This window comes from Thermobia domestica, chromosome 9, assembly GCF_964235325.1.
Source record: "Thermobia domestica chromosome 9, izTheDome1.hap1.1, whole genome shotgun sequence".
Lineage (NCBI taxonomy): Eukaryota > Metazoa > Arthropoda > Insecta > Zygentoma > Lepismatidae > Thermobia > Thermobia domestica.
In genome coordinates, this window is record NC_137462.1 from 77,363,138 (window position 1) to 77,378,050 (window position 14,913).

The 14,913-nt window shown below is 35.2% G+C and overlaps 1 protein-coding gene across 2 annotated transcripts in view; it reads left to right on the forward strand.

The window, feature by feature from the left end:
• The window catches only part of Rbpn-5 (Rab GTPase-binding effector protein rabaptin-5), a 94,151-nt gene extending 81,707 nt beyond the window's left edge, over positions 1 to 12,444 (forward strand). For both annotated transcript variants that reach the window (XM_081771380.1, XM_081771382.1), the window contains exon 15: positions 397 to 12,444. In XM_081771380.1, the coding sequence (XP_081627506.1) occupies positions 397 to 564 (168 nt within the window). In that variant the 3' untranslated portion in view covers positions 565 to 12,444. The remainder of the gene's footprint in view (positions 1 to 396) is intronic.
• Positions 12,445 to 14,913: the final 2,469 nt, after the last annotated feature.

A 14,913-nucleotide genomic window follows, 5' to 3' on the forward strand; every position in this document is an offset into this window, starting at 1 on the left:
GAAGTGGAAGGGATAAACAAACCGGTCTAGCACAGGCCGGTAGACACAACATTGCCAGATCGCCCACAGTGTTACCAGTCTCATTACTTTTCTCACACACTTTATATATATGTGTATATATATATATATATATATATATATAATGTGTGTGTTGCTATCAGCAAAGTTACGTGTTGTTTTCATGCATTATTTAGTTTCATATAAGAGAAATGTTTTGATTTCTGTTTTGGATTTTGATCGTTCTTTCCTGTTCGATGTCATATTTCGTTTTAGCAGCCGGTAATACTTTCTGTTCTTCCTTGATCTGTGACATTTTAGAAGTAATTCAGATTTTTAAATTATATTTTAAATAGTTCGTGTGCTAATAATGCTTTTAATTTTAATTTCTGTCAACAGCAACATTGCCGACACTGTGGACGAATATTTTGCACGAACTGTTTATCCCATACGGTTCGCAGTGGTCCCAATCAGAGAGCTTCTAAAGTGTGTGATGTATGCCACACGCTTCTTGTGAGAGACACTGCTCCCTACTTCAGTACAGAACCACCTCATACTCCGGATTAAAAGTGGGTGATGGTAATTAAGCTATCTCGAATTGCTGTTTCGAATTCCTGACTAGATATGTGTTTTATTACCTTGGTCCTTCCGTCTCTCTGATACAAGTCCTAGTCCTTGAGTTTTGTGATTCTTAGTCAAGAAATGCGAGGGAAGGTCAATAAATAATTTTAGAAAAGGTTTAAAAATGTAAGAAAAGGAAATACTTTTTTTTTTGTGCCGTTAGTTGAAGTACAAAGCTATACGTATATGAACATCTTCCGTATGGCTCCTAAACAAGACTGATCGGGTTAATTCAAATAAATGTGCTTTGTTCCCACTAGAGTTCAGGATTAGTAGCGCTCTAGCGAGTATTCTTGAAATATAAGAACTGTTGTTGGCACAATACTGTATAATATGATCCAGGTGCTCAGGTGTTAACGTTTAGGAACTGACAGATTGTACTGTAGGCATTTAGAATTAGTACGACAGCTTCAGAATTGAAGTAACATTTGTTGAAAACAACGCGTCTTTTAATACGGTTATGAATAGCTTGTTTCTGAAGAAAGACATTTTCTTTATTATGGCGGGATATGCATGTTGTTTGTATGTATTTAAAAAAAAAAAACGCCATTTACTATAGTGGTATCTGCTTTTTTTTGTAGAAGTAAAGTAAAAACTGTGTTATGTAAAGATTGATATGAGGTCATTGAACTTCATTCATGTTAGATTATTCAGTAAAAGATTTCTCTTGTTGATCTTGCTAAAGAATTTGGAAGGGAGGAGACGTTAATGCTGAATATTGATTCTAAATTTTATTCTTCCTGAAATTGAAACTCGTTTTATAAGTGCTCTGTTTGATTTTTAAATATAAAAATTGCATGTGAAGTTCAGAGTCTTCTAAAAATAAATTTTGCAGTCCAGTTTTCGTATAAAATAGATTAAAATAATATCGCTCAGTGGAATTTTTATACTCTAACCAGAAACGATCAATTTAGACATGGCTTCGGTAATTGAGATATGGTTCCTTAGATGTCGTCGACATTTACACACGTCAATGAAATCTAATGGTACTCTTCGAAATATATTTATCTCTGAAATAATTTCACATATTCTACGGTAGTAGTGGTATATTTCGAAAATATTAAAATATCAAGGCAATGTAGAAATGTATGCGAATATATCGTACGTATATGCTATTAAATTATCGACTTGTAGACAACCGTTAATATAACAGCTTAATAGCAGTTTAAAATAAGAATCGAATTAGTCTTGAATTATGTTGAATTAATTTCGTTAGGAAACCTCTTCAGCGAATGATCTCATTCAGTTGTCTCTTAGATTCTTGCAAATAATTGGAAAAGTAATACATGTTTAAAATAAGGCATGAACATAGATGATTATAAGTATAGACCAACCTGGGTGCACAAATGCTTTCTTTCAGAGTTACAAGCTGTCGAAAACATGAACAAATGAACTTCAAAGGTTTATGGCTCCAAAACTATGGGACCTACCGTAGTTGGGTCAAAAGTTTATTTAGGAACTAATATGTGCGTTACCAAAAATACGTTTCAGAATCCGAAGGTACTCACGCAACAATTTTTATAGAGGGAGTTTGGCTACAGCATATAATTTGAAGTACTCATCAACTATCTGTATAAAAATTGTTGCGGAAGTACCGCAGGATTCTGAAACTTGCATATTTGGATAGGGTACACATTGGTTCCTAAGTGAAGTCTTGACCCGACTACGGTAGGTCCCATAGCTTTAGATCTACGGACCTTTAAAATTCCCTTTTTCATGTTTTCGGCAGCCTGTAACTCCGAAAGGAAGCGTTTGTGCACCCAGATTGGTCTATACTTTTTGTCTTATTTTGGTGTCAGGAATCATCTCCCAAACGTCGGTGTTGTTTTGAAATGCCCTGTATATATATTGATTTCGAAGGCAGTATTTTTTAGTGCTACCCAAATGTGTTCTTGATCGCAATGACATGATTAGATTAATAGTAACAACAACAAAATTGGCCAAAGCAAAGAAAGAGGGCTGTGTTTGTATTTAAGACTCAAATAATTATTGTTAGTGAAGACAAGCAAGGACAAATGTAAAACTCCATCTCCCTTTATTTGTTGACCAACCCTCGACATTGTTTTCTTCCTTCCTGTAGGTTGTAGCTATTTTTAGTCAATTTTTTTTCTCAGTGCAATTATCAAAATGGAAAAGAAAATCAAACCTATTTTGTGCTTGTGCGTATGTGTATATATATGTGTGTGTATGAGACATTGCGTGTGGTTTTTGAATAATTAAAAAGAAGAAAACTAAAACAAACAAATGTAGTGAAGCATGGAGTGAATGTGCAAAAGTTGAAAATGCATTGGTTACTAGTGCATCGGCGATTCCAGTGAATAAAGTCAAACTAGCAAGTAATATTTCCTGAGCGTTGATTATTTCTAAATATCTATATGTATATGTAAATACATGTTCCCATGTTATATTTACGTGCATGAACTTAACACGGGCGGAAACTTTGTATATACTATTGAAAATAAAAATGCAAGTTCTTTTTACAGAAGTTGCTTAATATTGAACATTTAAAATACAAAAGAAAACAGGAACGTGTTGATACAGCTTGCTTTAGTGGAATGAATTAACACTATTCTTTGGAAGATTTTATGCTATTATATCTAGTAATAAGCAGAGTTGGTGGGTTTAAAACCAGGTTTTTAACCAAATATATATATATATTTTTTTCAATGAAAATTAGCTTCTTAAAACCAAACTTTTTGTACTGTTATTTTTATTATTTCGAAAACAAATCTTCTCTTTAAGGTATAAAAGATGCCATATAACGAACACTTCTTACTTTAGGATTAGGAACCTAATGATAAAATATGTCTGGAAGACCAATAATATAAGGACTATTTATTTATCTGACTAGCTTCCAGATACAGCTTGCGAAACAAACTTACAATGGAATAATTACCGTATTTTACAAACTATAAGACGCACTTTTTCTTCGAAAAATTGCCTTCAAAATTCAGGTGCGTCTTAATTAATATATTAACGCACCAAATCAGAACACATGGGACAACTACACATCATTAAAAATGTAGGACATCGTTGACTATCGAGGTTGGTACTACACTGGCCTAATTTACAGTAGACTTTGACTTACTTTTACAGTGGACAGTGCATGAGTGTGTCCGAACATAAGGTTTACCGTACGCTGTTCGACATGGACCTCCACAGCTGACGCCCCACACGTTAACCGCACGGCATCATTGATTATGATTGGAATGTGGACCGTCTTCCAATATCACCATGTTGCATGGTCTGATGAATCATAATACTGTCATCATAACTTCGATCAGAATCCGTCAGCTTCCAAGGGAACAGTTGCTCGAGACGTGCACATAGGACGACGACAGGCCGGTAGAGGCTCCATTATGATTTGAAGGACCTTCATGTCATCCATGAGTCCGATAGTGCATGTGGAGGGCACCATGACGGCTCGTAGCTATCAGCAGGTCATTGTGTACACCCGTTCATGTCGGCCATATTTCCAGCTCCTTGTCACAACTCCAATGTTGTGCTGCAGTGGTTTGAAGAGCACAATGGTGAATTTCAATCGCTGCAATAGTTTCCAAAGTCACCCAATCTTAATCCAATTGAACACCCGTGGGATGTCATTGAACGGTAGATCCCAGCTCATTGTGGTATTTACAGGTTAAGTGACTTGTGAGTGAGGGTGGGTGAGCGCCTCGATAGATTTGGTGCGCTATATTTCCAGCCACCTATCAAGGCTTTGTTACTTCCATGCCAAACCGCATTGCTGCTGTCCTGCAAACCAAAGGTGGACATACCAAATACTAAGTAGGTGGTTATAATGTTCTGGCTTGTCAGTGTATTTCCCTACCATACAAAAAGGAAGTATAGCAATCAGGGGGTAATTATTTCTCTCCCATACCAAATTCTCTTCCGTGCCAGAAAGGATATAGCAATTAGTGGCTTATTACAATATGGCCCCAAAATTCTATAACTTCATAGTATCAATTTCGTTGAATAAGATTAACTAGCGTAAAACCGTCCAAAGATTAGTGTTTTGATGATGTTGCCCAATTACATCAGTTAAAGATAACTACTGATTATTTTGTCTTCACATACGTATATGTAAGTATAAAGAGAAGGAGACAAATGTATATTTAAAGCACTAAAGTGCTTTGCGTGAGATTTTTGTTGTAACATTGTACTGTCATCTTTTTGTTCGTATTCATCTTAATTCAAACTGTTGTTTTTGTGAATCTTAATATATTTTGAAACACATTTTCCACATATTCTGCACATGTTTTGTGGCCAGTTTTATTGTCAGGTATAAGTTTCTGGTTATGTTTTGTTTATATATACAGTATAAAATCATAATATCTACTAAAGCTTAAAGGGAGATGAATTAAAAACATATTTAAATTTTGTACAAGAAACCAAGAAGACTGTAATTTCGCGTCGTTTTTCTTTATTATGCAGAGAGGTGGGCATTTTTTTAACTTAAGTAGTAAGTCAATAAAAAGGTTTGTTTTTCCCTCTTTTTGTAATACAATAAAATATTGTATGTTTTATCATTTTCAATTATTTTCTATTTTCGTTCTTAATCCCACAAACTTGAATCGAAACTGTTGAAAAGTTTTGAATGATTTATGAACTTATATTTCACAGTGTTGTCTTAACAATATCAGATTTACAGAACAAATGTATATCCAGGCTGTTCAAGCTCATGCTCTTAAACATAGAACAATTGTGATAAATTAGCATTGTACCATTCAACACTCAAAACTTATTTAACTCCTATAGTTTCAGTACTGATAAGGATCGTTAAGCATCTATCAGTCAACACAAAAGCTGTTGTATCAGTATGCACAATCAAGACCGCTTACCATGATGAAATATCATGCGAATGGAAGGTAATTCTGTAAGAGCAACCAGTAAATATAAGTTTTTTCCCCCCTTAAATACTATTATTTAAGTTTTACTCACAAATGTGTTTCCTTCGTACTTTTATAAAATTACCTGAAATCACGTACCATTCATTATAATATTTCTTAGCGCCTAATGAATGCGTATATGAAGTAGGCCACAATTTTTATAGGCGGTCCTGTGTTAGTGAAATCATTTATTAAACTATAACAAAAATTAAGTACTAATGTCTTTATCTTGCAGAGCATTATATTAGGTAATAGCTGACTTTTAGATCAAAGTAATCCAGTATTATATAACAGTCTAAATGTTCATGCTTTCGAAACCAATGTTCTGGTTGTTATGTGGTTTGATTTTACTCGTAATATTTTTAATTGTGATCAGTGTTCCTAGTAAATAGATTGTGATCTTGAATATTAAATTTTAATTTAGAATATGGTTTATATAGTAATTCAAATTGTGCAATTAAATTTTAAAAAAAAGAAAGAAAAGAAAAGAAATGGTGAACACTGTTAAAAACATCAATTTTACCTATTTTGTAGCTTAAGTACATAATTAATAGTAATTTATGGTAGATTGTTATTTCAGCCTTATAAAAATGTATATATTTAACGTTGGTACGTAGAACATGAGGTAAAAGTTACAACCTTGCGAAAAAAATGTTCGCCAAACTTATGTCATGATGATGTTTGTTTTTGTTTAAATAAGTTCAAACGTATAACTATTTCCTTTAATAATAATTCATAAAATGTTTTGTTTCGAAACTTTTTTTATATATGCATATTGTGTACATTTTACTTGACCAGTTTTGACAAGTGTGAGTTATTTGGTGATTGAACTGTTTACTTTCTTATATGGAATTACTGATGTAAAAATCAACTGTAAAGACTAAGCTCCTTGAATATTCATATTATGTGAAAGCAAACGCAAGGAAAATGACGATTCATTCTGTGGCGTCCTAGTACGCAAAATTATGTGATGAATTTCCAACAGTATTGAAAGAACATTTGTTACACATGATTTCAATATCAAACTGTTAGCTGCATATCACAATACATACAGGATATTCAGATGTATCACTGATTATAAACCTTGTGCTGACCGCACCCTATTGCACACTAAAAACTCTTCAGTACAAATCTTCTCTTCATGCCCAGGTGGCTAACGCTTGTGGTTTCGGGTTCTATAAGTTAACACCAATATATTTAAGTTGTGGTTCTCGTAAACGTTTGGTGTTAATTCATGTTTGTCTGCCTCTTTCTGCATAAGTGTAAGAGTTTGGAAAAGTACGTAATATTTTCTTATGCTTTTCTAAAAAAGACACTTAAAAATACATAAAATTTTGGTAAACAGAAGTTCAGGTTATCATTGTATAGACAAATCATTGCTATATTAAGATCACACAAGCAGTAAATTGTGTCGTACAGTGTTGATATTGAAAAGGAACGTTCAGCTTCAATCATTAAATCTTAGTGACTAATCCTCAGAGAACTCTAGTTACTCCTTCACATTAACCATCGTTAAATACTTTTAAAGGAGAGAGATCTCGTAATATACAGACTAATTATAAGCCTTATATAACTCCAAAACAGTAAATAAATGCTGCTCAGTAACTTTTTCAAGATATATATACAATATAAAAGAATTATTATCCAGCAGATTTTTATAAAACACCAATTCCTCATATATCATTTAGAATACACATTCACTAAAGATTAAATAAATAAAATCATCATATAGTCATGCATGACACAGAGGCAACATGGCTTCTTAACATTATCTTCTTACTTTTTATACTGTTAGGTGATAATCGAAAGTGTTCACAGATTTATTTAGATGATGTACATGTCTTGACAAACACAGTTAAACGAAACATATAGCCATTTGTCCTTACTTGTTATGGATTCTATTATCAGATAAAATCAGAGTTTGAAAGGACACAATATGATATATATTTTATTGCAACTATATTTAGTGCTGATATTCAATATTGTAAGTTGTGGTTCTCGTAAACATCTGGTATTAATTTTTGTTGCCCGCCTCTTTCTGCATAATTGTAAGAGATTGGAAAAGTACGTAATTATGCTTTTTTTAAGAAAAGAAAAAAAGCGTGTAAAAATAAATAAAATTACATAGATATTAATAATGGTAAACAAAAGTTAAGGTTTTCATTGTATAGACAAATTGTTACTATATATTAAGATCATTTTATGTAAAAGTGTAAGTATATATTCGAAGGTGCTAGCTATGAATTGTACGAGAAAAGAAATACAGGGGATAAAAAAAATCGATAATGGCTGTGAGCAATTTAGTAAACGTTTCTGAGTGACTTGTTTCTTTATTGCTGAGAGTTAAAAATAATTATAGTAGTTGTTGATAATGTATTGCATTATTTTTATTGCGAATTTCATTTTTTATTTTTTAGTATCAGGGTGTCCTTTGCATAAGTTGCAGATGAGTATTTTGCGTATTGGTCAGATCAGATCTATTGCACACTACGTTTATAATAAACATTAGCAACGTAGAAACAGAGATTTTTTTTTTTTTTTTTAAATATTTTTCATAAAAGCTTTAATCTGCTTTGAGGGTTCATTGTTTACTTTTCTTGCTGGAGTTTTCATATAACTTTACAATATAATGTGGGTGCGTTCGTAGAAAAAAAAAAAAATGTAAGATTTGAAGCTTTCCTGGCGGCGTATATGATTAAGTTCTTCTCGGGTAATCAGCCAGGTGAAAACTGGTGGATAGGCCAACGTTTCGAGAGCTGTCAGCGTTCTCATCATCAGGGCAATTATGTAGAGATCAGCGGATATAAGTAATATATACTCTGGGCTGGCAAAAATGCTGGTTCCTGATTGGCTGATTCAATCCGAAAACTGGAGCTGTGATTGGCTGGCTATGTTCCGTAGTCTGTGGTACTGATTGGCTGAGGGTTATCTGGATGTTTGTGTGTTGTTTTCTTTGCTGTGGTACTGATGACCGGGTTCCACAGGGGGCTGAGTTGAAATCCAGTGTCTCTGTTAACGTTGTTCGGTTCATGAACTATGGCAAGAGATTCGGCTACTATCCTGGTCCAGTAATTGGTGCTCTTGGTAATGATGGATGTGTCCTTAAATAAAACTTTATGGCCTTCTGTTAAACTATGTTCAGCTAAACCTGATTTTTCTGGATGGAATAGTCTAATGTAATTTTCATGTTCTCTGCAACGTTATTCAATGGTGCATCCTGTTTGTCCTATATAAGCCTTTCCGCATTCACAGGGTATACGATACGCGCCTGGTGTCTTTAAGCCCAAGTCATCTTTGATCGGGCGAAGTAAGTTTCTGATTTTTGGTGGCGGCTTGTGTATGGTCTTAATGTTGTGTTTTTTCAGAATCCGGGAGATCTTTCCAGAAAGTTGTCCAGTGTATGGTAAAACTGCTATACTCAATGGTTCTTCAGTTTCTTCTTTGGATTTCCTCTGTTCAGAAAAGGTCCTTTTCAGGGCCAAACTGATATCATGCTGCTTGTAATTATTCTGGAGTAGCGTCTTCTTGAGATGATCCAGTTCCCGAAGGAGGGATTCTTCGTCTAAGATGTCTTTCGCTCTATGTGCTAGTGTGCTGATGACGGTGTTTCGCTGTGACTTATGATGAAAACTGTTGCCATTGAAATAGAGGTCAGTGTGAGTAGGTTTCCTGTAGACGCTATGGCCGAGACTACCATCGGGCTTCCGTCGGAGAACGATGACAGCTCTCGAAACGTTGGCCTATCCACCAGTTTTCACCTGGCTGATTGCCCGAGAAGAACTTTATCAACAAAAATGATATCGTATTCTTTACAGTAGATTAGGAAAAGATAGTGGTGCTATTTCCGTGTGTTTTTATACTAGAATCGAAAAAAGCATATACGTTTCGTTACATAAGGTGCTGGAAAATTCTTTCCGCTGATGTCTGTGCGAAGCTAATTCGTTAAGATCTAGTGAAACATCACTTGAACCAGGTAATTTGACACTCAAAACATGAGTTTCAATTTGAGTTGGCCACTGTCCATGGACATCAAGTCCTACGCTTGAGGTAGCCCCAAAGGTGAAAGTCACACGCGGTTAAGTCTGGTAGCCGTGGTGGTCATAGTTCCTTGCTCACTGTATTTTCTGTGAAAAATCGTTAAGAGCTATGTAGGAACGCTTGTGGTGGATTAACTGCATAATGAATTGTTCCAAGATTTGTATACTCAACAATTCACTGACACTATGGGCTATGGAACCGGGAGATTCAATGCCCCATTCACAAAAGCTTTCCATTATTGAGCAATTCACAGTATTTTAAATATTATTTTAACGTATTTGAATCATGAAGGGACAGTTGGTGCAGGAAATGTCAATTATAAATGTGTCCAAAGATGTCAAACCACGCTTTATCTCACATGATGTGCTACAACGGGCCCAAATGTATGTCTACGTTCGCATTCAGTATCCAATTGCAATTCACACATATTTCCTCATCTTTTGTTTTTTTAAAAACTCTTCCACTAGTGTAACTTGATGTGGCGTCATGCACGGTGGCTCAGTGCTGGAGCTCTCACCATTGGTGCAAGAGATTTGTGATTTGGTTCTGGTCATGTAAATTTATGACGGACATAACTATAACCGTGGGTTTTCTTTTCTTTTTTTTCTTTTTTTTTTGTTTCCTCCAGTATTCTCATTCTACAAGTTCATATCATTCATTTCCATTAATCCTCCGTCTTTAACCTAAAGGGCATAGCTATGGTATGTTAAATGTTTCGTTTAATTTTGTTAATGTGGCTTCATGTGGAACAATTTCTGTGTAGTTATATCTCTTGGGCTCAACAACACCCACGGTTATCCGAGCACATGGCTTTTTTTTTCACCATTGTTCGCTGACGTAAGTTACTTTCCGCACCAAACAATATGTACTGCCGAAAACATATTAGCAAAATTATCGTGCGGTTTTTGAATGCTGTGTGAACACAAGCCTCCATCATTATGTACTGAATGGAATACTGAATATTAAATAGTCAGTCACACCATTGCTGCACTTCTTGACGATCAACTCAATTGGCAAGGAAAGATAAGCAGTGACGTAGAAAGGCCCCCAGAGAGAATTGCCTAACGCCTGTGTGAAGACGTACTGGTAACTAGTAAGTCAGGATGACAGTGAAATGTAGTCTATAGTCCATATAATTTGGTTTCGCGTGAACTGTCCTGTACTGTAATATTAGCTTTTTCTTAGAGCATATGTAATGGTTAATGTAACTATTTCTTATTCCGGTAATGAAAAAGAGGGTTCGAGTTTTCTGATCTGATAGTCACAACAACGAATTAGTGGTTTGTTCCTTTATAAGACACTTTAATCCTGAAATTTGACCGCGACCTACTAAGGCATTTAAACTTAAATGATAAAAATCAAGTAAATGAGCAATACTAGTAATAAAAAGTTTTCAAAACCTCGAATCTCTTTCAAGTTACATTTCAAACTAAAAAATTGCAACTTCTATTTGTTCTCTTCGAGCGTATGTGTACCTGTGTCCTTACTGCTGACTTGTAAATTGAAACGAATGAAACACTATTAACGTATAGCTTGAAATATTGCGTACATGTACAGGAAAAACTTAAACGAACTGCTTTTGAATTTCGATGAGTAGCTTTAAAACTTGCATGTTACGTCGAAATTATTAAATAAATATAAAGAGCTTCGGAATAGGCAAATGATCAGGACACTTGTCTTTTGATGAGTGTAGTCCCGAATCTTTTGTTCGTGGCCCATTAACCTTACTTATAGAACAATAGAATTGCAAGATTTTTTAAAGTTAAAAAATTACAGAGTACACATATTAATGCAGCAGAGAAAAGCGACAAGCAAGAGATAGTAGTAAAGGCTTCTTTGAGTGAAGAATTGATAAACGGCAGGATTCTGAGATTTGTGACACAGTGCTGTCTCTAGTATTTGTTCAAAAGTATTCATTATCTGCAGGTTCGGTAACCTTGTCTGATTCGTACGTCACTTGAAGCATTGTTATGAACACTCAAAGCCAAATATAAAATTGATATTAATAAGACGTTATACGTAACAGGTCAATTTAAAGCTAAGTTGATATCCATTATTGAAAAAAATTTACACTTCAAGAAGTATAATAAAGGGTTCAGCATTAATTGTATGTATTAAGGGTACTACTTTGTATTAATTGTATTAAGGGTACTACTTTGTATTAATTGTTGAACCGGTGGTTAAAAAGAAATTAACTGTTTACCTCATTGCAGTTCCTCCGTACTTCAGTGAGGGAGGAAATTAAACTAGCGAATACTCACAGTTATTTCCAAATTGCATCAAAAAATTAATTATTCAATCCGTCGGGTCTAATTCTTTAAGAAACAAGACATGTGATCGCCCTAATTTAATAAAGATACTTTATTGACAATGCTTTTTTATATATGAAAGAAAGTAAAGAAAACTACCAAGAAAAGTTACCCTCAATTTTTTTCTCTGAATATCGTTGCTCTTGATTTTGAATATGCATAAACAATTACCTGAAGATCTGACTGATCGTGAAAGCCATGCTCAACAATTTCTTTCTTTGATAATTAATTTATCACCTACACATTGATTTTATCCAAAATTTTCTGTTTTAAGTTTCTTAGAACAGAACATCTTTGTCAATCGAGTGTATTGTCTATTTATCAGTCTAATAACAGAACATTTTCCCAACAAGGGTAATTTCTGTAGTAGACCCAATTTTTCATTTTCATAATAATAGATCGTAGAGTTTTTAACAGAACAGTGTTTGTGTGTGTATGTATAAATAGGCACGCTTTACTGTTCGAAAATTTGTATCGAGAGAAAAATTATGTAAAAACAAGATCAGATCGGCCAAAGTTTCCAAGGGAATAAAGTTTATATTTCATTATTTGTAAACAACTTAATAATAAACTATTAAGATAATAATCTATTCACTTGTTCTTTTGTTCTGAAAAAATAAATTAAAGGATAATTGAAACTTTGCTTGCTGGGCGACATGTTAATGGCAGAAAGGACAATATATGTATGATCAATTAATATATATATTTTTCATGTCTATGATTATACAAGCATTTTTATTCTATTTTGTAAGTAAAAGGTGTTTCATATAGGACGCCAAAGTTGAATCGAATGCGTTTTCTTTATTTTGAAGTGAGCAGACCTGTTCTTTATAGTTACCTGCTTTCACTCCGATTAATATAGTTCCAATTCTTTTGAATCGATTGTTCGTGTTCAGTCGTGAAGCAGATTACGATTTAGCAACCTGTTCGTACTATGAAGATATTTTACCAAAGTGGGCGGTAAGGTCATGTGATCTTACACCCTGTGATTTCTTCTTCTTGGAGTTTGTGCAATCACAAGTGAACACCAACAAACCACACATTCTTTTCAAACTGAAGGCAGGGATCATACGCCTGATTGGAGACATCGGGACAGACATTTGTGAGAGCGTTATCAATAATTTTATAGAGAGTATAAATAGATGCATACTCAGTGCGGGTAGACATATATCTGACATCGTATTTCATATGTATGGTAAATGGGAACAGGAGTTACTACCGATTACATTTATGTAAGATATAACCATTGAATGAAGAAGCTTTGCCTTTAATTTTAAAATTCGTCGTCCTATATGGAACACCATATATATTTCCCCTAGTTTTTATAATTGTAATTCCCAGTCCTTACTTGAAGTATAGATACTTGCCAATTTAATGGAAACATCTGGAGTTGGAAACACGTCAGACGCATGGGTTGGCTCAGACGGTGACAACAGCTTCGGCTTGGCGTTGATAGTGTTAGGGCTTCGTACTACGTAAGGTGCAGTAGAACGCGTGTGCAGTGAATTGAGCAAACGGTGATGGTGTAACATGGGCGATTTCCAAAGAGGGAAATTGGCAACTGTTCGATGTATCGTAAGCAATAGTGGCAAAGGTGTTGGCCTACAAAACTCGCGATAAAACCGGAACAGTGGTCGGAAGAAAACTCTCAATGAAAGTTCTCCACAGAGCATTAAAGGGATATCAGTCAGTTATCACTGCAGTGTAAATGGTGGAGGAACTCAAGCAGCTCTTTCCACAGCCTGTGTCGACAATCATAATCTGCCGCGATTTACATGACATGGAGTTACGGTGTCGGGTCGCACGGATGAAACCGCTGATAAGGGGCCAAATGCTTTAGCATAATGTCAATGGTGCCGCGAATATGCAACATGGACCCCTGATGACTAGAAACGTCTGATATGATGGGGATGAGTCATCGTTCTTATTTCAAATCATGCCATATTTGTGGCGGATTCGCAGTGTCTCCGCCCAACCGTAAAACATGGCAGCAGTTCTGTATACTGTGGGCCGCAGTATCCTGGTTTATTCAATGGGTCTTGCGCTGATGCTTACCGATCGCATCACTGCCTGTGATTATGTCGCCATTTTAGGGGAATATATTCATCCTATGGTCTAGATAACTCTGGGTCGGGCAGTGACACCATGTACCAGGATGATGATGAGCCCATTTACACAGCTGAATTTTTGCGACGCAGTTTGAGGAACACTGGAATGAATTTAAACACCTCTCCAGGTCCTGAATTGAAGAGATCTGAACATGTATGGTCCGTTTCGGAGACATGCATCCGACACAGAATTCCGCTTCTATGCTCTTTCACGGAACTGAGTGATACACAGCACGCGAAATGGTGAAATATTCCACTTGATACCATTCATAACCTCTCTGACTCCATTTCACGTTGCATCAGAGCTGTCCTGAGGGCGAAAGGTGGTCCCTATTCTATCAAACGATTAAGCATTTATGTATGCCTATACACAGCTGAATAATAAAAGTATGTTCTTTGGGCCTGAAATCTGTCAAGAACAAAGAGGTAAATTTATCTCGTATTAAAAGATGAGTTGCATGATACTTTTCGTTAAATTTATTCTTTTTGGAACATGGTCCGTTTTCTTAGAGACTTAAGAATTATTCATAATGCTTAAGATTGAAATCAGTCGGAGAACTATCCCATCTTAAACGTAAAGACTTACCCGACTTTCACGTGTGCTTTCTTTGAAACTTATTGCTTTCGGTGTCAGTCAGTCACAGGAATGAATTCACCACAACTTTTAAGAAAATCCTTCAGGGCAACATTCGGGGAAAATTCTCTTATATTTACTGTGTAGGTAGGCAGTTTTTACCGGTTTTACTGCGCACACCACCACTAGTATTTCCGTATGTTTTCCCATGTATTACCAGGGAAGTGTTCAGTTGAAGATAGAGGGAAGCTTTAACCTCTACAGTTGAGCGAATCTGATATTATTTAAACTTAATTCAGCCAAATACTTTGAAAAATGGGCATTTACTGATGTATGTCGTTAATTATGAAAATAAAGTGCTTCCCTTAGTGCGTTAT